Source organism: Balaenoptera acutorostrata, chromosome 1, assembly GCF_949987535.1.
Source record: "Balaenoptera acutorostrata chromosome 1, mBalAcu1.1, whole genome shotgun sequence".
In the NCBI taxonomy this organism is placed as follows: Eukaryota; Metazoa; Chordata; class Mammalia; order Artiodactyla; family Balaenopteridae; genus Balaenoptera; species Balaenoptera acutorostrata.
Window position 1 is genome coordinate 29,551,432 of NC_080064.1, and position 24,511 is coordinate 29,575,942.

General features: G+C 56.9%; 1 protein-coding gene across 12 annotated transcripts in view; it reads right to left on the reverse strand.

Annotated features, from left to right (window-relative positions):
• Window positions 1-361: 361 nt before the first annotated feature.
• STK40 (serine/threonine kinase 40) overlaps window positions 362-24,511 on the reverse strand; it is a 37,877-nt gene continuing 13,727 nt past the window's right edge. For 3 of the 12 annotated variants that reach the window (XM_057549047.1, XM_057549011.1, XM_057549040.1), the window contains 10 exons: window positions 19,213-19,332; window positions 17,232-17,317; window positions 16,776-16,919; window positions 14,455-14,682; window positions 13,611-13,663; window positions 7,905-8,020; window positions 5,084-5,228; window positions 4,827-4,946; window positions 4,176-4,260; window positions 362-1,937 (listed from right to left, as the gene is read on the reverse strand). In XM_057549047.1, coding sequence (XP_057405030.1) covers window positions 1,398-1,937; window positions 4,176-4,260; window positions 4,827-4,946; window positions 5,084-5,228; window positions 7,905-8,020; window positions 13,611-13,663; window positions 14,455-14,682; window positions 16,776-16,919; window positions 17,232-17,317; window positions 19,213-19,324 — 1,629 coding nt within the window. In that variant the 5' untranslated portion in view covers window positions 19,325-19,332 and the 3' untranslated portion in view covers window positions 362-1,397. Of the gene's footprint in view, window positions 2,747-4,175; window positions 4,261-4,826; window positions 4,947-5,083; window positions 5,229-7,904; window positions 8,021-9,219; window positions 13,591-13,610; window positions 13,664-14,454; window positions 14,683-16,775; window positions 16,920-17,231; window positions 17,318-18,909; window positions 19,053-19,212; window positions 19,333-21,934; window positions 22,126-22,563; window positions 22,888-24,511 lie in introns of those variants that run through there. The other 9 variants (XM_057549017.1, XM_057549026.1, XM_057549036.1 and 6 more) reach the window with 8 other exon arrangements.

Here is a 24,511-nt window from a genome sequence, read left to right on the forward strand (position 1 = left end):
CTGTCTGGCTACGGTTCCCCCATCCCAGATGGAGGTTTGGAGGGGAGAGAGGATCAATACCCTGATGGTGGCAGCTGCTCTGGGACGCCTCCTTCCTGCGCAGGTCTGGGCTGAGCCAAGCCAAGCGGGGAGTTCCCCCTTGGGCACTTGGCGGGAGGCTGGACCAACGGGGCTGGGAGACTGCTGGGAGGTTCTGGCCCCCTCCCCCATTCAAGACGGTGACGGCTGCTAGGGTGAGGGAGCGCCCGTCCAGGGCACCTGGTGGCAGAGCCAAGAGCTACAGGAATCCTGCGCTGCGTGGCTGGGTGGGAGAGATGGAGACGCGGCGAGGAGGGTAAGAGACGACACAGGCCACGCTGGCTCCAGATCAGGAAGTTTTATTGCTGACATGCAGGAAGAGTCCCCATGTAGTACAAAAATATGACTTTATACAAACTTTTTTGTGACTTTTCCCGTTTTGTTTTTTTACAATAGGACTTCTCTCAGCGTGTGACACCCAGTGAGGGCAGACCCAAACTCCTCTCATTTGCTTTGCCAGAAATTACTCAGACACATGGGCTGACCTTGGAAGGGACCAGTCTGTCTGACAGGCTTTGCAGACCTGGAGGATATTGCTTTGAAAAGGAGGAGAAAGACCACCAGGCAAGCAGGCCCGGAGGGTCTGGGCAGGCTGCCGGACGAGGGGCTCGGGTGAGGCCCTCACGGGAGGACAGTCACAGGGGCTGTGAGCCCTGGGCCGGACTGCATTTCTACTCCTTTAGGAGACTTCTTTTTGAAATAAATATAGAAAAGAGGGCATCCCGCCCCCCACCCCCGCCCCTCCCCACCCCAGCACGAGACCCTGGCTCTCAGCAGCTGGACAGCTGAGGCAGGCTGAGCCGGTGCTCAGGGGAGTAAGTGCTGGGCTCAGGCGGGCTCCCACGGACCCACTGAGGCAGAGGCACGAGGCGCCCACGTGCTGGGGTGGGGGCATGGGGAGGAAGGGGCGTGGGCGGCCCTGCTACTGCTGGCAAGAGGTGGCCCCATTTTTTCCAGATGGGGAAACTGAGGCACAAGGAGGTTTGGGACCTTGCCCAAGTCACTCACAGTGAGTCAGCTTTTGGGGAGGGGGCAGCTCACACCCTGGGAAACAAGGTCACGCAGGCCTCTGTCACCTCCCCACTGGGGAGAAGGCAGGCAGGAAGGGCCCGAGGGCCCAGGGCTGCCTGGAGGGGAGTGCTCGGCTGCTCTGAGGGGCCTGGGGAGGGTAGGCCAGGGGAAGGTCTTTGCTTGGCACTGGGCAGGGCCAAGTCCAGTGTGGGAGAGCAGGAAGGAGGGCATTCTGGTGAGAACAGCGTTTCTGGCAAGACGGGCATCCACTTCAAAATCTCGGCTCAAAAAGGGCAGCAGGGCTGTTCTCAAGCCAGGCTGGGCCCCCCAGTCCCTACGATTCTCCCCACGAGCCCTGCAGCCCCCAGGAAGGACCCTGGCGCCCCTGGTGGTCTGCTGGGAGAGACACCACCTCTATTACGAGGCAGGGGCGGGAGAGGAGATGCCCCCACAGTTCTCTGAACACAGAGGAGTGAGGGGAGTGAGACGGCGTGCAAGCAGGGCCGCCTGTTCACAGCTGGCCCAGAGCACCCCTCACCAGCCCCCCACCAGGCACCCTTCCCATCCATGTCGGCGTCACCTCGGTACCACGGTGAGGGGTGGAAGAGGAAACCAGGGCCGATGCGGGTGTACAGCACCTCAGAGAAGCTGAGATGGGAGAGAGAGAACCAAGTGTAGAAAGGCCTCCGCATCACCAGAAACAAGGAGGGACTGGTGGGCTGGAGGTGGAAGGGGACCGGCCAGAAGGGGCTTCTGAGCCTGGGGGCGAGGAGGGGGCCCATCGGGGGCTGTGGACTCCCTGCTGTCCAGCCAGGCTGGGGGCAGGGAGTGGCCATGGGCCGAGCCACCTAGAGATGGGAGAGAAGTTGGTTTCAGTACAAAAATAAATACATTTGAATTCCGCTTAAGATGAGGTGACAGTTTTCCAAAGCTTGGACTGAGGGGCCTGGGGTCAGAAGGGGAGGGAGGAAAACAGACTGCGAGGGGCCTGGGAGGGCAGTGGGGAGCGGGCATTCATGTTGGGAGCCAGCAGCGAGCTGCACTTTCAGCTTATGTGGACTGTGGGGGGCAGCTGCCCCCGGGGGTCAGTGGGTCGGTGGCGGTCGGCCCCCGGGCGGGCGGGCTCCCTCCTCCTCCCTCTCACTCAGTCCAGAGACAGCATGGTTAAAGAGACAGAGGTAGATTAAAACGTCATGATTAAAAGCAGATTAGTTATCTAGGCTTCTCAGATTAAAAAACCAAACAATCAAGCAATCATTCCAAAAGGTAGCTTCGTGGTACCTCTGCTGACCCCATGTGTGACCTGGGCTGTCCCTGCCCCGTCCCCGGTGCGGCCCGAGAGAGAGTTCAGCGCTACGGGGCCCAGCCGGGGAGCCGGGCTGTCGGCTGGGGGCCGGGAAGAGGTGGTGGGTGGTGCCGGTGCCCCTGCCCGAGGCTGCTATTTCCGCAGGTAGCGCTGCGCCAGGATGGCTGCGTCCAAGGGGTTCACGGGCTGCGCGTCGCGGCCCAGCCGTCGCACGGGCGGCACACTGCCCAGCTGCCGCCTGGGCCCCCAGCTGCGGGCCTCGTGCACGGAGCTCTTCTCCTCGGCCAGCAGCAGCTGCTGCCGCATGTAGTTCTCAAACTCGTATTGGGAGCACTCCTCCGTCACCTTCGCCTGTGCGGCAGAGACAGACCCACAGAGCCCGGCAGAGAGAGGGAGCCCAGCAGAGAGAGGGAGCGAGAGAGGCGGAAACGCAAGAGGGAAGAGCAGGGCAGTGTCAGCTGGCCCGCCTCAGGGGCCTCCCTCCCCAGGCACCACACCCTCAGGCCCGATCTAGTGGCCCAGAGTGTGGGTCCCGGAAGCCCTCCAGCCAACCTGGACCTCACCTTGCTGGCCACCCTGGGTGTCACTCAGACCTGTAATCTCCCGTAACTCACTGACCTTGGAAGAGGTCACATTCCCTCAGAAGGCTTAGCGTCCCACCCGCCCCCGTGAAATGGGGCAGTAGTCTCCCCTCACAGAGGCTCTCGAGGGACCGGGGCAGGTCAAGTGGTAAGAGAGCAGCCTGGGGCTGGGGTGCCAGCACCTGGGCAACCCTGTTTCTCCGTCTTGCCCCAGGCTGAGCTCCCTGGGACAGCCCAGGCACAGTCACAGGGACTGAAGTGGGCGGTCCCTGTGCTAATCATCAGAGGGGGAGAGCAGGGCTGTGGAATCAGACTTGGGTTCAAGGCTCAGCCACTACTTCCAAGCTGTGCGACTTTGGGAAAATTACTTTACCTCTCTGAACCCGTTTCCTCTTTAGTGAAATGAGATAAGAACACAGGACACATAGGCCTGTAGTGTGGACTGAATGAGGCGTACTGGGGGGGCACTCACTGCATGCCAGTGATGATTATTTTTAGCTGCTAGACAGCCCTGGGAGGGGGTGGGAGCTGGGGGGGCAGGGCCTGGAACTCTCTCTTGGAGGGCCAGCAGGCTCTGCTGTAGTCCCAGGCTGGCTCCGTCCCGTCCTCCCTGCCAGTGCTTGCTGTGGGACTCCAGCGGGGCCCAGAGAGGGAGGGTCCTTACAGCTTCCCTCCCCGGGCTCGGCCAAGCCCTGCCCTCCAGGACGCACCCTAAGATCACCCGCTAGCTGCCTTGCGCCCTGGTCTCCGCCCCGACCCCGGGCCCAGCACTTTCTCCAGTGCAGGCAACAGGGGAGGAGAGAAAACTGGGAGAAAATGAATCATCTGAAAAACTAAAAGCAGGAAGGGCAAGAGAGAACCCTGTGAGTCAGAGGGGCAGACCAGTGTGACCGTTTAAAGGGCCGGCATATGGCAGAGCCAGGGCCTGGGCAGGAAGAGGAAGCTGAGGGAGGGCCAGGCCGAGCTGCCGTGAGGCCTCCCCGCCGTGGGGCCTCCTCCCCGACTGCCTCCCAGCCCCTCTGTCAGGCCACGGAACTGCCAGCTGAGCCAGACCCAAGGCAGGCCCCAGGCAGCTCAGGCTGAGGACTTAGGTCTCTCTTTCCCAGCTCCAAGGGCTGGGGAGAGGCCAAGGAGGCCCTGGCTGGGAAAGGGGCCGAGGGGGCCCTGCAGCCCTGCCCAGCCTGCCCTCCCCAACTCACCTCCTGGGAGCTGTCTGCGTTGCTCATTTGGTCGTCGATGTCAGGAACCACCTGCAAAGGCCCGCTCAGAGAGGACAGGGACTGCCTGCAGGGGAGGCCGGGAAGTCAGGCTGGTCCAGGTAGCCCGGGCCCTGCTCCCCCGACGGCCAGGTCCCCGCTGCTCGGAGACTTGGCTGGAATCAACAGACCTGGGATAGTCCCAGCTCAGCCCCTTCCTAACACGATTGCCTCTGCTTCTCTGGGCCTCAGTTTTCTCTCTCTCTCTCTCCATATATTTTGGCCATGAGGCTTGTGGGATCTTAGTTCCCTGACGAGGGATTGAACCCAGGCCCTCGGCAGTGAAAGCACAGAGTCCTAACCACTGGACTGCCCAGGAATTCCCTCACCCAATAAATGGGGGACAATTTCCACCTCGCAGGCTGTGGTGAGAACTCAGTGAGATAATACCCATCCCATAGTTGGCATGGACTGGCACGCAGGAGATGCTCAACCCTGAGTTCTGCCTGCACCCTCCCAACCCTGCCCATCAGGAGAATCTGGAGATCTGACTCTGCCTGGAGGAGAAACGGGCCCAACCTCAGGCTACTTTTCTGGGGAGGCAGGACAGTGCCTACAGGTGGGCAGAACCCAGCCTTGCCCCTGCCCACTCACCACGACGCAATGATGGCACTGAGGGCCTCCAGGACGTCGGCAGCAGCCAGGCGCTGCTGGGGGTCGAGGACCAGCAGTTTCCGGATGAGACACACGGTGTTCTCAGAAACCCGCCCGTCCCTGATGCAGGAGAGAGGGAGGCAGAGGCTCAGGCAGGGTGGGCTGGTGCTGGGTCTCGGACCCAGGACTCTAAGCCTCACTGTGTTGTTTCCAGCCCTCAAGCCTGAAGGGCTGGACTCCAGGGAGGGAGGACTCACTCGGGGATGGTGTACTCGGCGGCCTTGATCTTGCGGAAGAGCTCCTGCGGGATGCTGTCGTAGAAGGGGAACTGGCCGTAGAGCATGGTGAAGAGCACCACGCCCAGGGCCCACATGTCGCTCGGCTTGCCCCGGTACGGCCGGCCTGCAGGGCACATGGACACACGCACACTCAGCCCAGGGCTGGTGAAGAACGGCCCTGGCGCTCCCTTGGCTTACTGGCTTCGCGCCTGAAGTCCTACCCACAGGACCCCTCCGCCTTGGCACCCTCACTTCCAGTCACCCCCGCCCCGCCACGCTTCCTCCCAGAGCAAGCCGCACGGGCCCAGTCTTTGAGCTTCTGTCATGCTCTTTCCTCCTCCGCTCCGCAGGCTGGTTCCCGCTCGTGCTCTGGAGACCCGGCTCCCCAGGGGGGTGCCCCGCCTTGGCGTGACCCCTGAGGGGAAGGGGTCACACCTGGCCTTGTGCAGCCCACCCTCCTGGGCACGTTTCACGCCTCCTCCTCACAGCACCAGCCCTGCTCTACTGACTGCGAGCTCTCGGGCGCTGGTCCGGCCCCTGCAGCAGACAAGCTCTCCCAGGAGCTCTAACCGTCAGGCGACTTTTCCCTGAGCTTTGACTTTTGAGGGAACAGTGAACTTCAAGCTTTCCTTTTGGTAATGACAATGCCAGCTATGGTTTATTGCGCCAGACACTGGGTTATGGCCTTATTTAATCCCACAGGGACCTAATGAAGTAGGGGCTATTATCATCCTGATTTTATAGATGAGAAAATAGAGGCCCAGAGAGGTCTGTACCTTTCCCAAGGTCACACAGGTATTAACCAGACTATGAACTGTGAGGGCAAGGCCATGACTGCCATTTCACAGCTTCATGCCCGGTGCTGAGGTCTGTGCTTGGCACACAGAGTCAATGAAAGGCAGACCTGGGATCAAAACCCACTTGAGTCACCCCACTTCATCCTCTTAACAATGTAGGGAGGCAGGACTGTTTTCAGCTTTTAACCCACAAGGAGACTGAGGCTCAGAGAGGGGGGTTGAGGGCCAAAGTCACACAGCTGGGTATTAACAAGGCCAGTCCCAGAGCCCGGGTCTCTGGTCTCCCAGTCCAGGTCTCTTTCTGATGCAGGGGGTTCCTCTGTTTCACCCTTCAAGAGTGGCATGAGTCTGGAAGAGCCAGAGCCAGAGGCCGAGGGCAGCAGGTGAGAGTGACGGCACGTGGAGGCCACCCCAGCCTGGCACTGCTGAGGAGGCCTGACCAGAGGCATCCCCTCCACCCCGAGGCCTGCATACAGTCACAGACCCCACCTCTGGCACAGCTCTGGCTCTGTCAACTACAGGGATGCTTTCGGGACTCTCAGGGAGGGTATCTGGGCTGGGCTGGGCTGGTGGGGGAGGGGTGCTCAGGGAGTTGGGAGGCACCCCTGGCACCCAGATCTCTAGCAGAGGCCACAGGGACTCCACCCAAAATCCCCAGGCCTGGAGAGTGGCACCACTGCCCTCTGCAGAGGTAGCCCTGGGAGGGGCCTGATGCTCCAGCAGAAGCCTCAGCTGGGAGAAGGCCTCCAAGGAGATCGCAAATGCTCGTGGCAAGTTAGAGCAGCCTGCTCCACAGGAAGACACGCGACAACTCGGGAAGAGGCTGCTTCTGCCACTGTGGGGAGGGAGGCACATGTGTGAGTGCTGGGGATAATGGGCCCTGTAGACAACCCTGAAACCTTCGCATCGCAGGGATGGGAGCGGATGTGAGCCCTTGGTCCCCGGAGGGATCAGGACAGAGAGAGGGACCCCAATCTGGCAAAGGACAAGCAAGAAAGGAAAGAAAGCCTACGGTGAAACAGAAGCGTGGGCTTGGGCAGGAGGCAGCCCTGGGATCGAGCCTCAGTTTTCTGGTTTACTATTAGCTGTGACTTTGAACAAGAGGTCTGATCTCTCTGAGCCTCCATTTTCTCATCTGTAAAAATTTTACCTCACAGGGTAGCTGTGTGGTTTTATACAGATGATGCCTGTCATATGCTCAGTACAGCACCCAGCACTAACAGTTTATCAGAAGGTGATAGCTACATAATTGACTTATTTTGTGTATTACCTGTCTCAGCCCCACTAGAAAGTCAGCTCACCATCCATGGAGGCAGGATGTTTGTCTGACTGTTCACTGCTGTAACCAAAGTGTCTAGAACAGAGCCTTGCATGTGGCAGGCCCTCGGTAAATACCAGCAGAATGAATGAATGAATGAATGAATAAACAAACAAAGGGAGTATTATCTTTGAAATGCAAGTCTCATCACGGTAGCCTCAGTGAAGACCTCTTCAGCGGCGTCCTCTCGCACTTGAATTAAAGGATGGCGTTTCTCAACAGGGCCTCCGTTAGGCCTTGCGCGGCTGGACCCCCATCCACCTCTCTGGCCTCCCCCTGAACTTGCTGAGCGGCAGCCTCAGGGGCCTCTGTGGTCCCTCAGCTGTGTGGCGCCACCCCCGCCCAGTCACACCCCTCGTGGGTTCCTATTTATCCTCACAACCTCAGCTCGAACGCCACCTCCCCGGGGAGGGCCTTCAAGCACCCATTCTTCACACTCACAGAAATCACGTTTCTTTCCTTCCAAGCACTAATCTCAGAGAGTAACTAGTGTAATGATTACCATCTTCTTCCTCCATGGGACCCCAAATTTTGTACCTGGAGGGACAGTACTGGTTTGGGCCACCAATGAAGCCCCAACACCTAGCCCGGGGCACACCCATAGATAGTTTGTTGACTGAATGAACGGCTGCAGAGCCTGGCTGTGTGAGGTCCCAGGGCCTGCTGCCTGGCACCCTGCACATACCGCTGAGCACGTCTGGACTGATGTAGGCGGGGCTCCCCCTCTGGTCCTTCAGCAGGTCCCCCTCGCTCACGAGATGCTTCCCGAGGCAGAAGTTGGTGATGGTTATCCGATGAGTCCTGGGGGCGGGAGGCAGAGAGTGAACAAACCTCGGTGTCTGTACCCATGGGCGCCCCAGCTGTCCCCACCTCTCGTCCAAGGAGCAGAGGAATCACACCCACGTCCTTTTCTGCTCCATTGGCCCTCCTGGCCTCCCCAGAGCTGCGTGGGGAGTGCCACTGGGGGTGCTGACACAGGCCAGTCACCCTTGGTTGCCACCTGCTGAGCTGTCCCCGCAGGGAGCTGAGTCACTCTGACCAGGGGAGCTTCAGGGTGCTCCCCTGAACCTGCGCCCTGGCTGAGTCTTGGGGCTACAGATTAGGGCTTGGAAGAACTGCAGAGATTTCTGCAGTCTCCACACACACAGTATCTATCAGTAGACTGGGAGGAACTGGAGACCCAGTCTGGTTCCCTCATTTGCACAGGAGGAAGAGGAAGTCCAGCAGAGTCTTGGAGGCCTTCCTTCAGTCCCCCAGTGCTGATCCCTTGGGTCCTCACTTTTATTATTATCACAGCATCACCAACAGTACTAAAAACTAATGCTGGGTCTTCCCTGGTGGCACAGTGGTTAAGAATCTGCCTGCCAATGCAGGGGACACGGGTTCAAGCCCTGGTCCGGGAAGATCCCACATGCCGCGGAGCAACTAAGCCCGTGCGCCACAACTACTGAGCCTGCGCTCTAGAGCCCGCGAGCCACCACTACTGAAGTCCGCGTGCTTCGAGCCCGTGCTCCGCGACAAGAGAAGCCACTGCACTAAGAAGGCCGCGCACCACAGCGAAGAGTAGTCCCCACTCGCCGCAACTAGAGAAAGCCCGCGCACAGCAACGAAGACCCAACGCAGCCAAAAAAATAAATAAAATAAAAATAAATTAAAAAAAAAAAAGGAAAAGGGAAAAAAGTTTAAACAAAAAAACTAATGCTTAGTAAGTGCAGACCCTGGCTTAAGTGCCCGATGGGGACTGTTTTCATTCACCCCTCACAACAGCCTACAAGGGAGACTTTCTCGCCGCCCACTTCACAGATGATGCAATCAGGACACAGAGAAGTAGAGAGACTTGCCCAGGGTCACACAGCTAGTGAGGAGTGGAGCAGGATCCAACCCAGGTCTGTCTGACCTCAGACTCTGCACTCTTGAGTGACACCAGTGGGGTGCCCACTGGGTCCCGGGACAATGCCCAGCACCTGACTTTCCCTTCCATTCCATCCAAGGTGACTCACCCCTTGTCTTGTACAGCAGACTCTGCACTGCTAGAAAACCACAGATTCCCCATCTGAGAGAGCCGTGGTGAGAGCAGCTTTGGGCTCCGGTCCTTTCTAGGAGGCTCACAACGAGAACAAAAACCGGCCCAGAGAGGACGCCGTACGCCACCCCTGGGGACGCGGGGTGAGGGTGCAGAGCTTCCTCGGCCTGTGTCGGGGGGCACAGGGAGGAAGGGCCCCTCTGCTGTGACAGCCGGCTGGCTGGGCGGAGAAGCCTGGGAGGACGGCAGGAAGGGAAGCCCCACCAGGGGCCTCGGGCGGCCTCTCCGTAGAAGAGCCTCCAGGGGGAGAAGAGGTTGGCTCAGAGGCACAGGTGTGTGCGGCTGCGCTCACGAGGCTCCGCGAGCCCCTCAGCTTTCCTGGGGAATTCTGCGGGCAAGGGCTTGGTGCACAACAAAGGCCAGTCTGTCCCCGGCGTTCCAAATGGAAACGCTGGCCCTCGCCCTCCGTACAGGCCTGCCCTGGCAGATGCCACGGAAACCTGCCTGGTGGCCCCCAGGGCAGCTAGAGCCTGAGAGGGCAGGCGAAGGGTCTCGGGCAAGGATCACGTCAAGAAGTGGGCTGCTCCCGCTCAGAACCGCCCACGTCACTGAACACGGCCTGCTCGGGCCTCTTGTCCACGAGGGCCCCACACAGCATACGCACTGCGTTTTCTCCCCTGGTCAGAGCTGGCCACGGCAGCTGGAGGCCTGAGACGCTGGGAGGAGGACCGCTCAGGGGAGAGTCTGGTGGGCTTGGGAGTCAGATTCCCAGGTTTTAGGCCTGGCTCTGCCACTTCCTGGCTGTGTGATCTCGGTCATGCTATTTAATCTCTGTTAAACCTCAATTTCCTCATCTGTAAAACAGGGAAAACATTAGCACCTAACTCCCAGGGCTGTGTTAGGACTTTACAAGATAAGAAGATAATCCCAGGGAAAGCACTGAATCCAGGGCCTGGCAAATAGTGACTGATTACTAAGGGCCAGCGCGGATGATATGTCATCCTCAGACGGTGGGCACAGCTGGTGGAGGTTACCGGTGGAGACCCCAGGGAACACAGCGTGCTGAGGTCGCGGGTGAGAGGAGCCGCACTGTGACGACAGGCCCTGGAGCACACGTGCCCGCGCGCTGGCCTTCCACTCCACTCTGCCGGCAGGACCTGCCAGCCCTCTGCCCGTGGGGCTCGAGAAAAGCTCGGCCGAGACTCTGCAGGGTGGGCGGCATGGCCGGGTTGGAGCCTCTCCCACAGGAAACCACACGGTCAGTTCCCAGCCCTCCAGAAGCCTGGCGATGCTCCCTGCCCGCCACCATTGCCCCAGTCGGCGCGGCGCACAGATCCCTGGGAGTCCAGACCCCCCAGGCTGGTCCTGGCAGGAGAGGCAAGGGCAGCAGGGGTGCAAGGAGGGAGCTCTGCGTCAGGAGGGCCCGCTCAGTGAGTCACTCTTTAGCTATGGCCCTCTGGGCTACCACAGTGTGTCTCCTTTTCTAGGAACTGGGCGTGCAACGTGCCCACGCGGAAAAGAAAGGACGGAGAAAGAACCCACAGCCAACCTCAAAAGGGAATTTCAGATGGCAACCCTTGCCCTTTATCCACGGCAGGGGAACTTGCTGTAGCAGCTGCCTTGCAAACCCTTCTCCCTGTTTCCCTCCCTGGGAGCACTCCGTCCTGCTGGGAGTCTCCAGCTCATCTGCTGCCTCTCCAGTTGGACTTAGGGCCTGGCCTGATGGGCAGGAAGGGGCTGGAGCTCCTCCAGGTCCACCCTTGACTTCGTAAGGATGAAAGCGAGGCCCCAAGAGGGGAGGGGTGCGCGCGTGGACACATGGGAGCAGGCACTCGGCGGCCAGCGTGGGTCCCTGCAGCACCCCCGGCGCCTTCCTGGCACCCGTGACTCAAGTGGGAGGTGGCCAGAACCGCTGTCTGCCCAAGACAGACAGGGGATTATAGGGTTAAAGGATGTGCAGCCAAGACCCAGGGTCTGAATGAGGTGCGGGTGCTCTGCAATCCCAGGGAAACACACTGCGTGCACATGCACGCACACAGACACAGACACAGACACACACACACACACGCATGGACACTCCCGGAAGAGCTGCCATAGCTACACTGGCGTTACTCAAGAAAGGTGTCACCTTCCGACTACATTCCCAGAACCTAGGGGGGCCTGGAGAAGTGGGAGCCAGAAGCTAAGCCACCACAGAGACAAAGAGGCCTGGGGTGCTGGCCTGGTTAGCAGCGCAGGAGCCCCTGATGGTGCATGCCCATAAGCACCCTCGGGACGCTCACTTAGAGCCAATGAATGGCTGCACGGAAGCCTGGGAGACCATGGGCTCTGCAGCCAGACGGACTTTGTGAACAGTGAGCCTGCAGCCCAGAGTGGGATGGTGACTGGCCCAACATCCCACGGAAGGCCAGGGCCCGAGCCTCCCGACATGAAGACAATACGCTCTCAGGGCCAGGATGGTCTGCACCTTCCGACACCTCCTCTCCTTGTGCAGTTCAGAGCTGGGGCCGGGGTGCCTCGGGACCTGGCCACTGGCATCCTCGTTGGCCACTCACCACACAGCAGGCCTCATCTCCAGAGGGAGCGAGCATAGAGGCCCTGCAGGCCCGGCTGGCTAGCACAGGGTGCGCTTACGAGGGCCAGTCTCTGCAGGAAGGCATAATCATCTCTGCTTTCACAGATGAGGACACGGAAGCTCAGAGGAGTGCTTGGTACCACAGCAGCTTCTCAATACATGAACGGCTTAATCAACAGGTGAATAATCAAAGGAACGAGTGCTCACGGTCTCAAGGGTAATTAAGAGGCAGTGCTGTGCTGTGAGCCAGGTCTGACCCCCAGGGCCCACTCCTCCCTGGCTTTCCTAACTCTCTCTCGGCCGGTCAAGGGTTCAAGCAGCCCTGGAACTCCTGTTTCCTTCCCTCCTCCCTGTGCAGCACGACAGGGCCAGGTTTCAACCACTTCACTTTTCTCAGGCAGGCAAATCTTTACTCATCCTTCACGAACTGACTGAGATGGCCAGAGTCTCTGCCCGCTCCGTCCTCTGCACGTTGGCCCTCGTACAGTGACAGCTGCCCTCCGGTCGCCCCAGGCGGCAAGCTCCGGGAGGCTGTCTGCGGCTCCAGTGCCGGGCGGGGCTGGGGACGCGCCGAGTGCGGAGGGGCGGCAGCATCCTCCCAGTGGCATCTCAGGCTGACACTGCAGGGTCTGGTGCCCCATGCCCCTCCCCAGAGCTCCTTTTCCTGTGACCTGTGTGGCTTTGGCCACTTCACAGGGATAGTGGGCCCAGGCCCCTCCAGCGCGGGCAACCACGTTGTGGAACAAATCCCCCACCACACCACTTCTGCCATGAGGCGTGTGCTGCCTGCCATTTGCAAGCCCTCCGACCCACTTTAACACCGGGAGGTGAGAGAGAGGTGAGGGTGAGAGGCTCAGGGAGAGCGGGTGAGGGAGGTGTGCCCTTCCCGGCCCTGCATTTCTAGGATCTTGGTGACACACAGGGTGGGCTCTCCTCCCATCGGTCCTGGGACCCTGCATGTTGGTGTCCCTCTACCATTGCCCCAGATCACTCAGAAGGGGCCCAGACCCTCTGCCTGAGTGGGGTGACAGCCTGAGGCAGGAGCCTCATGTGATCTCCCTCTGCCACTGGCTCACCGAGGGTGCTGGGGTGAGCCGCCCAGATCCCCTCCAATATCGAGGTGCTCTCTCCCTGCTGCTGGGAATGTCGGCTTCTGACCACTCACAGCTGTGTCCTTTTCCAGGAAGTCCTCTCAGCCAAAGGAAGCTGCCTTGCCCAAAGCTATGCCCCCAGGAGCAGCCTGCATTCAGTGGCTGGTCACAGTCGGGATACAGGGCCGTGTGCCCCCGGACTTGATTTGGGGCATCTGAAGGGCCACCTGGCTTTCCAGGCTGAGGCCCCGTCGTGACTGCCCAGAGTTTAGCTTCTCCCTCAGCCCAATCCTGCCCCCTTCTCCCTGAGAGCACGCCTCAGTAAACTTCCTGCACGTACATCTCAGAGTCTGTTTCCTGGGAACCTGACCCACGACAAAGCCTTGTTTTGCTCATCTGTCATTTTGTCACCTACTGGTCTATTTTTTATAGTCATTTACTGTGCACCCACTGGGCATGACAAATGAATGGACCAGGGGGACTGCTGAAATCCTTCCCAGAGCTCCCTTTCTGTGGCCTTTAAGGCTCCCCTTCTTAGCAAGCACCATATTCCCATGAGGCAAAAGACAGAAGCAAGCATCTCATCCCCTGGCCCCATGAGTCAGAATCCCCATGGGGACGCTGCTGGGCTCTGGGTAGTTGCAGCACGTAGCCTGTCCCAACCCCGAGGTTACATCACGAAAGAAGAAAAGCGAAGCTTACCTCTTATTAAGCACCATGTTCCCAAGCTTCAGGTCTCTGTGCACAATGTTTTTCTGGAAAACAACAGGCACATGGTCTGCACTGTGAAGATGAGAGCCAGGGTCGGGCCCAGCCTGTAAGAGGTGGGCTCTCCAGGTGTTGGGGAAGACATGTCTCTTTAGGCTTGGGCCTTGACTTGCAAGCCACAGACACATCCGGACCACTTAGGGCCTCGTTAACCACGTGGACGAACTAGGTAACGTGCGAGCCCAGGCAGTCTCTGCCCCACACAGGGTGTTTACCCCAGTTCTTTCACCCCTTAGGGCAGCAGCCAATGGAGAAAACCACTCCTCTCTCTGCCTCTACCAAACATCCCACCAAAAAACCAAGAACCAAAAAAGCAACCAAAAAATCCCAAGCACCTGCTTAGATCTGGGGTCAGAGTTGAATTCTCATGGTTCTGATGACCAAGTACTCCAGGCTTGGCCCACAGAAGCTGTGTGTCTGCAGGAGGCCCAGGCTCTCCTAACCTGTGCTTTGGGGTTCCCGACACCCCCAGCCCTAGGAAAAGCTCAGAGGCAGGCTGTGGCTGCACCCAGTGGGTATCTCCCGCTTAGCCTCTCGACTGCTGGGGCATTTCTGCACGGGGCTCTGCTGGGCTGCCCGCACCTCCCCAGGGCCGTGGGCTGAGGCCTGCAGCACCGTGTCCTCAGGTGTGCGTGTCCTCCGGCCACTTTCCTTCTGGATGTTCCCAGCTGCAAAGCACACCTGGGTGAGGGTGGGACAGAGCTGCTTCCACTGAGCAGCAGCAAGAAGGGCGGCTTTCCATGGAGAGAAGGTGGGAGCTGCAGGGGCGGAGGCTCACCTGGTGCAGGGCCTCCACCACGCGCACCACGTCGTAGAAGATGACCACGGTCTCCCGCTCGCTGAGCCTCTTCTCCTTGATGACGTAGTGCTGCAGGTTGATCAGGTCGGCGGTCTTGTCGCTGAAGTCGTGTGCACAGAGGCAGTCGAGGACGAGGCAGATGCGCTTCTTCATTTTCTTAACCATTCGGCTGGATTCTGCGTCCTCAACAATTTCACAGGTGCGGTCCTGGGAGGAAGGGGGCAGACCAGGGCTTGGCTGTGGGCCCACCAGGGCCAGGGCCAGGGGCTTGGGGCTCTCCTCTGGAGCCTGGAACAAGCCTGAATGTGTGAGAGCGGCAGAGGCCTGAGATCTGGGCAGCGTGGCCCATGGGCCGCTCAGCACTGCCCTGCTTTCCCCCGTGCCAGGCCCAGCCAGTGGCTCAGGTAGAAGCAGCTCAGGTTCAGACTTCATGCTTTGATCCTACTGCAAAGCGTCTGGATCAGGGCTGGGCACTGAAAGCCAAAGGGCCCTCTGAGCTCAGTGTGCAGGCAGCACACTCAGGGCTCCGGGGCATCCTCCCCTCCGGGCACTCCCAGGGATTCTAGCAATGACCGATGTAAACTTCCTTCCAGTGTCCAAGATGGGGGAAGCTAAGTGTTGTGCGTGTCCAAGACAACTGCTGTCACGTGGACGCAGGACTTCTGGGCAGCCGTGTAATGGCGGTTAAGAGTACGGCTCTGGCCCCTGACGGCTGAGTTCAGGCCCTGGCTCCACCTCGTCCTAGCTGCGGGACCTGGGGCGGCTCACCTAAGCTCTCCAACACTGGTACCTCGTGTGTGAAAGGGAGCCAGCAACCCCTACCTCACAGGTTGCTGAGAGAAAAGACAACCATGCCAAGTGCTTAGTAAGCACCTGGACTCAGTATCGGTAAGCCAGGGCTCGGTAAGCGGGCACCACTACCAACCCCAAGGTTGGTAGTTCTGGACCCATTTTCCTTGCTGAAAAGGTATTTTGAGTAAGAGAAAACACAGGTGCAACATGAGGACTTTGACCCTCCCAGCTTGAGGAGGCCCTTGGTGCCAGCCCCAGCCGACTGGGGGACTCCTGGGGACTGAACGCCACGTTTCTCCTCACGAGCAGGATCACACCTCTCATCCCCTCTTCCCCAGAGGCCCAGCACAGTGTCTGGCACACAGAGGACTCTAAACATACCTCTAATCGCTCTGGTTCTCTTATCCAAAATGACATACACCAGGGCCAAGCTCTGGAAGCTACCAGCGATGAAATACTAAGAAATCATAATCACCCCCGATTTGATTTCATGTTTAAGGGACACTCTACATTTCAGAGGTGCCTCTCATTGCACATCTAAGAATAAAGACCTCGGTGGGATCTATGTGTGGGGCTGGGAGGCATTTTCCCCTTATCTTCCCTCAAGAAATCAAGCCGACAAGGAGTTCTTATTGCCTGATATAACAACGGTGATGAGCACGTATGTCCCCGGACAGCTCGGTGCTTTATACCCTCTCACTCATCTTCCCACCACCACACATGGTAGGCACGGTTATCATTATTCTCATTTTGCAGATGAGGAATCTGAGGCTTAGGAAGTGACTCGTTCGAGGTCACACCACCTGAATCCAGGACTGCCCGCTCCAAAACCTGTGTGCCTTCCCTGACACCAGGCTGCCTCTAGCGTACCAGGTCCATCCAAGCATGAGTGGGCCTGGCCAGCGCATCTGCCTGAGGGCGGTGCAGAAGCTCCACGGGGGCCTCAGCAGGAACCCTCCCCCACCCTCCAGCATTCTGAACCTGGTTCTTCATTTCTGGAGACGCAATTTCAGTTCTGCCCCAGGGAGGGCTCTTTTCAGGGTGCCAGTTGCCAATTAGTACCTTTCCTAACGGACCTGGAACATCTGAGCATGGGGTTCAGGGACCCTTGCCGCAGAAGCTGAAATGCCTGGGCAGGCAGCAGGACTGGTACCAAAAGCAACTGCGGAGATCCACAGTGCCCCGGCGCCCGTCCTTCCTCACTGCCCTCCCTTCCACCCTGGCCTGGCTGATTCCTGACAACACAGCTAGAAAGAGCCCGTGTCTTTAAATAACTTCATACTTTCCTCTTTTCTCGGAAAAGCGGCTCTTCAAAGAAAGCCTGCAAGCTGCAAACCAGGTGCATTCCCGCTAGGCTGCCACCATCAGAGCAGGAGCTCGCTGGCCCAGCCAGACCTCCAGGCCACCCGCCAGGAAGTCCTGCTGTTCTGCATGTGGGAAGACTGGGGGGTCCTGTGATGTGGCCCAGCAGTGCCAGCCGGGGTGGGGACGGGAGAGGTGCCACTCACCTGGAAGAGCCCGTGGTGGTGAACCACCCCATCCTGCGTGTGGAGGAGGGAGAGCAGGGAGTACTCGGTGTGTAACAGCATCTTGCCTTGCCTCTCCTCTTGGCTTTCTATTCCTTGGTCGCCCCTCTCCTCAAGTGTAAGGATCTTTAGGAAGGCACACACACAAAAACAAAACCCCACAACCCTTACTTTTCCAAGCAGAGTGACCAGAACAGGAGGAGCAGGGTTTCACATCCTCCCACGCAACCCTGGCACACGCACCCACACGTGCGTGGACGAAGTGAAACGGTCTTTCCCAACGTGACAGCAAAGTGATATAAGCACAGACAGAGCTCCCCGGGAAGAAGTGCACTGCTCTCGCTCACAAGTGGTGCAGAAGAAGGTGGGAGGAGGGAGGAGCCGGGCTGGTAGGATGTCCCGGGGTCCCCGGCCCCCCACGCCTGGTGCCTCACTTACCTTCAGCTGATAGAAGTCATCCGTGCCATCTTTCCTCGCCAAACACTGCACGATGCTTGGCACTGGTGAGTTGCCCAGACGGGGACCTATGGCACAGACAGCCGCTGGCTTACTTCTCAGGAGCCTTGTCTACCATGGCACCGTGGGGCACTGTGCCGCCACGTGGGCTTTTGGCTAGATCTTCTCTCCTGGAGGGCACCACGTTCACATCCACTGAACTCATGGTCTCCCCTCCAAAACTGGAGCAGTATGTGTGCATCTGCCTGAGTACACCTGGCTTTCACAGGCACATTTCTCAAGAGGGGCTCTCAACACGGGGTGCATGCTGGAATCTCCAAGGAGTATGTGCTAAAACAGAGATCCCAGCTGCAACCTGGGCCCTCTGAATCAGCAACTCCAGGCTGAGGAGCCAGGAAACTGTCCCTTTAACAGGTTCCCCTGGTGGTCTGATACGGCCACGTATCAGCTTTTGGGAACTTCTGTACTTTCAGAGATGTACACGGCTTGATGGCCTGTGACAGCACCCTGAGCTTTCAGAGCATAAATCAGGTAATGTCACAGTGTCGATGCACTGCTAAAAAACCTTAACAGCACTCCACTGCTTTTAACATGCAATCAACATTCCTTTTTTTGGCCTCCAAGGTCTTGCATGATTTGGTTCCTGTGCAGCGTTCAACTGATCATGTCTCCCCACCCCTCCTCACCACACTCCAGCTACGCTGGACTCCTCATTCCTGAGATGTGAAGCCCTTCCCTGCTTCTGGGCCTTTGTGCACCTGCTGTTCCTTCTGCCTGGAATGCTTTTCCCCTGCTTTTCATATGGCTGCTCCTCCTTATCCTTGGCTGTCAGAGCAACTGTCACTTCCTCATACAGAACCTTCCTTGTCTACTCTCTCTCTAGACCCTTCTTACTCTCACACCATCTTGTTTACTTCCTTCAAGGCCCTTACCCTTCCTCCCCACCCCCATGATGATCTCGTGTGTTGTTTACTCTCGGTTTCTTTTTCCAACTAGAATGTTAAGTTCCGTGAGGGCAGGAACTTGTCTTTTTTTTTTTTTTTAAACTTAATGGTCTTTATTTTTAGCTTTAGAGTGTGTCTCTCTGTGTCTCCAACCAACTGTCCTGCCCAATGCCCAATTCTTTTTTTTCTTTTTTTTGGCCGCACCCCGCAGCATGCAGGATCTTAGTTCCCCGACCAGGGATCAAACCCGCGCCCCCTGAAGTGGAAGCGCCGAGTCCCAACCACTGGGCCGCCAGGAAACTCCCCAGGAACTTGTCTGTCTTAATCACGGCTGCATCCCTGACAAACAGCACAGGCCCAGCAGGTAGCAGGCTCCATGAACTGTTCGCTGCGTGGCTGGAACTGGAACTGGAACTATCCTGTACTCCTAAGTCCAAGATGCTGTCCCAAAGCAAAATTCACACCCAGTCTCTGGCTGCTAGGAGAGTTGGGGTCCTCAGAGCGCAAACCACCTGCAACCCTACACATGCAGTCTAGACTTGCTGGGCTTCCAACATCATGCAGAAAGGCCCCACTGCTCCTCCAGACCACTGTGTACACCCAGTTCTACAGGATTTCGGTGCCAATTTTGTAAGAAGTTTGCAGCTGTACCAAACACTTTGTGAACTTAGTTGTGCCCTCCAAGAATGGTCAAAGAAGTGCCGTGGATGAGGTACCTTGGGTTCTAAGGCAGCTTGTCTGCTTCCCGTGGGTGATGTCCTGGGGGCACACATAGGATTCTCTGGGGGAAGAGACGGTCTATCTCTCAGCTGACACTAATCTAAGGCTGGTGCGGCTACAACAGAAACAACAACTCCTGGTGCAGAGCGACCTTCCACTCTCATCAATAGACTCCGTTTAAAGTGGCCGAGGGTTGGTCAGGCTCCCACGCTGGGGTGGGCGCGGCGCTGCACCCTGCGTGTCTGCAGGTCAGACTGTGCTGCCCCGGCCCCCCACTCACCCGGCCGTCAGAGGCTTACCCAGGATGAACGGTCCAGCTCTCTTTGCATTATTTCCAGAAATCCCACTTCCTAGAGCCTTCGCCCTGGCCGACGTTTCCCCAGCTCCTCTGTCTGATGCTCTCCGCTTCATTCTCAGCTCTAGACGAGACAGAAAAGAGCCTTCTCACTGAGCAAGTCAGCGAGTTTCCTTACGCTAACCCAGCCTGCGAGTCTGCCTTGAGGACGCATCACACAGCTGCCGCTGCCACCTCCTCCCCCTCCCAGAGGAGCGTGGAAGGTTCTCGATAACAAAGGACCACGGCTCCTTTACTGGGGATTAATTAGGGGCTCAAGCTGGATGCACTGGCTACAGAGGTGGGCAGCTGGCCCACCTCAAAGGGACCAGTCAAATGCAGAGAGAAGGACACAGAGTTTTGTGCAGATGCCAACTGGGGTCCCCTGAGACAGACAGCTGGCCCTGGAGCGACTGTTCCCAAAGTGAGGCCTTCTCCCCAAATATCCCTTTCCCCTAAAAGGAAAGGGGACACAGGAGCCAGATTCTAGAAGACGTTGACCTCTAGACCTGGATTTAAACAAAACAGAAAGGAGTTGCTCCTTTCAGCTCTCTACAGTTCACGCCTCGGGAAGGCAGTGCGCTGGAGGCGGGGCGAGGAAAGACACGTACACAGAGGAGCTCCACACACGGAGGGCAGAGGGTCACAGGGATGCCCAGGGAAGGCCAGCTGCCCAATCCCGAGGCCTCTGGCCCAGAGTGGGTGCAGGGGCTCAGGGAAAACTTCCCTGAGGAGGTGATACTGGAGTGGGCCGGGCAACAGGCAAGGTCATTCCAGGCAGAGGGGCCTGGGTGAGCAAACGTACATAGTAAGAAACGGCACGTAAGCAACAAACTCCAAGTAGCCTGTGTCGCTGGAGTGCACAGGGAGTGGTGACAGGTGACCCACAGAGGGGAGCAAAGGCCAGATCTAGGGGACCTGATGGCCACGTTAGGAGTGTAGACTTTACCCTTGCACAGGGGGCTTGGGAACACTGAACCCTAAGCTTCTATAATTTTTTCTTTTTATAAAAGTAATTGGCATTTCCTGCAGAAACATTAGAAAACACAGACATGCAAAAATAAGCAAATAAGGTACCCACAATCTTAATATTCAAGCAGACTTTCCTGTGTGTCTGTTTGTGTGTGTGTGTGTGTGTGTGTATGCTTACAGTTCTCGTTATTACAAAAATTCAGACCACGCTATGATACCATTTCTAAGCCTCCTTTTCTCCCACCTAAAATATATTATGAGGGTGAATTTTATGGTATGTGAAACATATCTCAATTAAGCCGTAAAAAAACAAAACAAAAAAACATTATTAACGTCCTTGCATGACAATTTTCTTTTGTAGCGTCACTTGAAATAGCTACAGTCTCCTTGGTAAGAATATAGCATGATTTATCAGACCACACCCCTATTCATGGACATCTAGATTCTTCCCACTTTTTATATTTTTTATTAGCAGTTATGCACACACATCTTGGCATACTTGCCTCTCTCCCTCAGGATAAACTCCAAGAAATGCAACTACAGGGTCAAATGGGGCACACATTTTTAAAGGTGTGTGACATACACTGCCAGGTTGCTCTCAGGAAGGCTGTGCCAATTTATATATTGATACCATCAGCAGTGTGGGAGAGTAAGTCCCAGAACTTGCACCAGGAATGAGTATTTTAAAAAGCTGCCGATTTGATGAGTAATAAAAAGTATATCATTGTTTAATTTCATAATTCTTTAATTATTCATGAAGTTGGACTTGTTTTACATGCTTACTGGCTATATGTATTATTTCTTTTATGAATTTCCAGTTCACATTCTTTTTCTATTTTTTTTACTGCTTTGTGTGTATTAGTCTTAGTGATTTTTTAGGAGCTCTTTATATATTAAGGCTATAACTGACATAGGATGTAGTTTTTCTTAATCTTTTAACTTCTTTTTAATTAAAAAAAGACTAAATGTCTATGTAGTCAAATAGACTTCTTTTCCTTTAGTTTGTTTTTGCTCTTATGCCTAGAAGGTGCCCCTACTCTGATAACAGGTGCGTATTCACTAGTTAGCTTATAACTTCATATGCTGCCATTCTGGCCCTTATTCTAAACCCCAGGAGACTGACTCCACGCAGTGAACTGGAAGGTAGGAGAGATGGCCTGATGCCCTTCTAGTCCAATCTACCAGGTTTGACTCCCATCAAGCCCTAATTTGTCTTCAGAGCTGTGCCACTGAGGAGCAGACCCATGATTTCATCCTGAGAGTAACTAGATCAGGTAACTCAGTAGGCCCTGACAGTCCCCAGACAGAGCAGAAGCCATGGTTAGGCTCAGCTGTGACTTCTGCCAAAGAGGCTCATGCTGGAAGTAGATTCAGTCATTCACACAAAAGCAGGGAAGAACACAACTGTTTCTAGAAAGATCCTAAAAAGCTCAGCAGTAATGTGTCTAGAACAGTGTTCCCACTCTTTGCCTGGCTAACTTCTATGCATCCTTCTCAATGTGAATATCACTTCCTCAGAGAAGCGTTCTTGACATCCCCAACACCAACGGGTCATAGCCTCACTCGGTATCCTGTAATTTTCATTCATAGCACTTTCCATATTTTGTGATTATGTATTTATTTGTGTGCTTATATGCTTAATGTCTTTTCCCCACCACTAGACTAAAAATCCCTCAGAACTAGAAAAAAAGAAAAAAATTACATAAAACCATTACCCCCAGTGCCTGGCCCAGCAGATACTCTATGAATGGCTGGACGCCTTCCCTCCAGTTGCTGATGGTTCCTATTGGGTCAGCAGCCGTGTGCTGGAGCTGCCCTGCCCTGGTAGATGAGTTGATTTCATTACCATTCTGGCGCTGTTCTCTGCCTTCCCTGGAGCGCTAAGACGCCCCTCTCTTCCCGGTTCCTAGGAGAGCACCACGTGGTGTCACCGTACCTGTGTAGACGCTGCCTAGGTGCCCACGCACAGTCATGGTCTAGACAGCAGTTTGCCGGGAGCAGCTGCAGCACAGACAGTGAGTTGCCTCAGCCTGCCCCACCCACCCCACTAAGGATTCAACGCAAGCAAATGGCATGGGAGTTGCTCCAAAATGTAGGCAGACAGAAGGATGAGAGCAGATGGGCAGGGAGAGGGAAAAGATGCTGGCAGGCGAAGTGGCAGCAAGGCTGTTTCCCTTCCCGAACATCCCTTCACGCCGCCAGAGCTGGTGAAGGCGATGCAAGCAGTGTGAGGAGGCAGGTCTGGGCAACTGGAAGCTGCTGCGGGCTCGCGGGTGGGATGAGCTAAGACAAGCCCCTCCTGCCCCTCCAAATCATCCTGATGTGTCCCCCTCCAGAGACACACCTTCAAATGGCCCACAGATGCTCCCACGGGGAGGCCGCTCTGAGGGATCCTGGCTTCCCAGGGAGATCTGTGATGTGGAAGCTCTGGCTGCCCTGGTTTCAGAAGGCCTTGGGGCCAGGCCGCTCCAGAGACGCTGGTCCTCAGGCTGCGGTGAAGGGCCCTGGCCCAGCCTGGCTAACGGGGAGCCATCTGCCTGGTGTCTCCTGGGCCCACAGCTCAGCTTGCCAGGAACTCAGCAGGCCTGGTTCAGAAGTCTCTGGAACTTTAAATCTGTCTACTATTCCACGTGCTGTCCTCCCAAGTCAACGCCAGTTTCTTTAGAACCTGGATTCAACAGGAAGCTCAGTGAGGCAACGATGGGTGTGAGGGGTGAGGCCAGGAGGGAGGCATCCCCGCCCGCAGGCTGCGCTCCTCCACCCTGAAAGCAGGGGATTCCCTTTGCTTGGCCCAACCTGGGGAGCAAGTTGTGGGCCTCAGCTCTGTGTCCGCCATCACAGCATGCCCAGAGGAGGGGATGCCGGCCCTACCCTGTCAGTTTGCTGTTAAGGTCATCCTGACCCAAAGCGGCTGGGCGATGTGAGCCCAGCTCTCCCAGAAGGAAACAAAGGCTGGGCCCTCAGCACCACATAAGGTCCTAAGGCCCATCATGCCCAGTCCAGTGCTGTAGTGTGACAGGGTACAGGACAGTTGGGCAGGGCAGAGCCAGGCAGGGCACCCTACAGCAGGGCATGGTTCAATACGGTAGACATACCACCAACCCCCAAAGGAGGTGGGCTGCAAAGAGAGAGGGTACTGAGGCGTTCCCAGCTCAGTCTGAAAGCCTGGCTGTAGCCTGACTGAAGGCTCGGTCTGAAGCCTGGTCAAGGCAAAGAGGGGCCCATTACTCGCACCCAGAAGCATGCCCACAGGCCTCCACACAGGAGGAGACACGCGGGCCCAGGCGGCGGACACTCACAAGCGCAGAGCCAGCGTGAGCCCCCAGGGGACAGCACAGGGCCCGCACACACGCGCAGAGAGTTCTGCACTCATTCTCGCTGTAGGCTTCTTGCTGCAACCTCGGGGTTCCTGAAGAGATGCATGACCTTGCAAACCGAACAAGTGCAGGCAGAGTGCAAGGGCGGTCCCCGCAAGGAGCAAGCAGCAGACCCTGGCCCAGTGCACTACTTCTGTGCATGTGTGTGATGACACCACAGCTGGTAGCCACGATTTGTCAGCAGCTTCTAATGCCTGCTAGGGGCCTAAGGACTTGTCTACACTGCAGGGTCAGGCTGAGCCGATGGTGTCAGGATTCAAGCTGTCCCTGTCAGCAGTCCCTATCCCCACCCCCATGTTTCCTGGCTCTGTGCAAACAAAACAAACAAAAAGTTCCTAAGCTGTGTAGGCCTCTGTCTTCTGGACTTTATCTCTGGTAATGTCTACTGAAGGCAGGGACCTTGTCCCTCTGTCCAGCCCACCTGGCACGTGGAAATGAGCACAGATGCTCCCACCCATCCCTGGCCTCAGTCCTATTTGCCACGCATGAGTTAAGGGTCTGTGTGGCCAGACCCGCACCAGGCCCCAGGAGGGAGGTAGAAAGGGGTCTCTGTCCACAGGACACTCAGGCAGCAGAACAATGTGGTCAGAGCAATGCGTCTCGGTCTTTCTCATGCCACAGTACAGACAGAAACATCTGTACAGCACTTGGGGGTGAAAGGCCTGGGGACACCAGTTGTCCTCTGCTTAGCCCAGTCACTCCTGGGCTAAAGGGATCACCATCTTGACCCACATAACCCATACTGGCTGGGAAGCTCGGAGTCAGAGCAAGGCCTCTGGAGTAAGCCAAACCTGGTTGCAAGCCCAGCACCATCACTTAACAATGATGAGATCTCAGATGAGATACTTATTCTGTACCTACACAACCCAGAGTACAGCATCCACCTTACAAGGTTGGTCTAAGGATTAAGTGAGA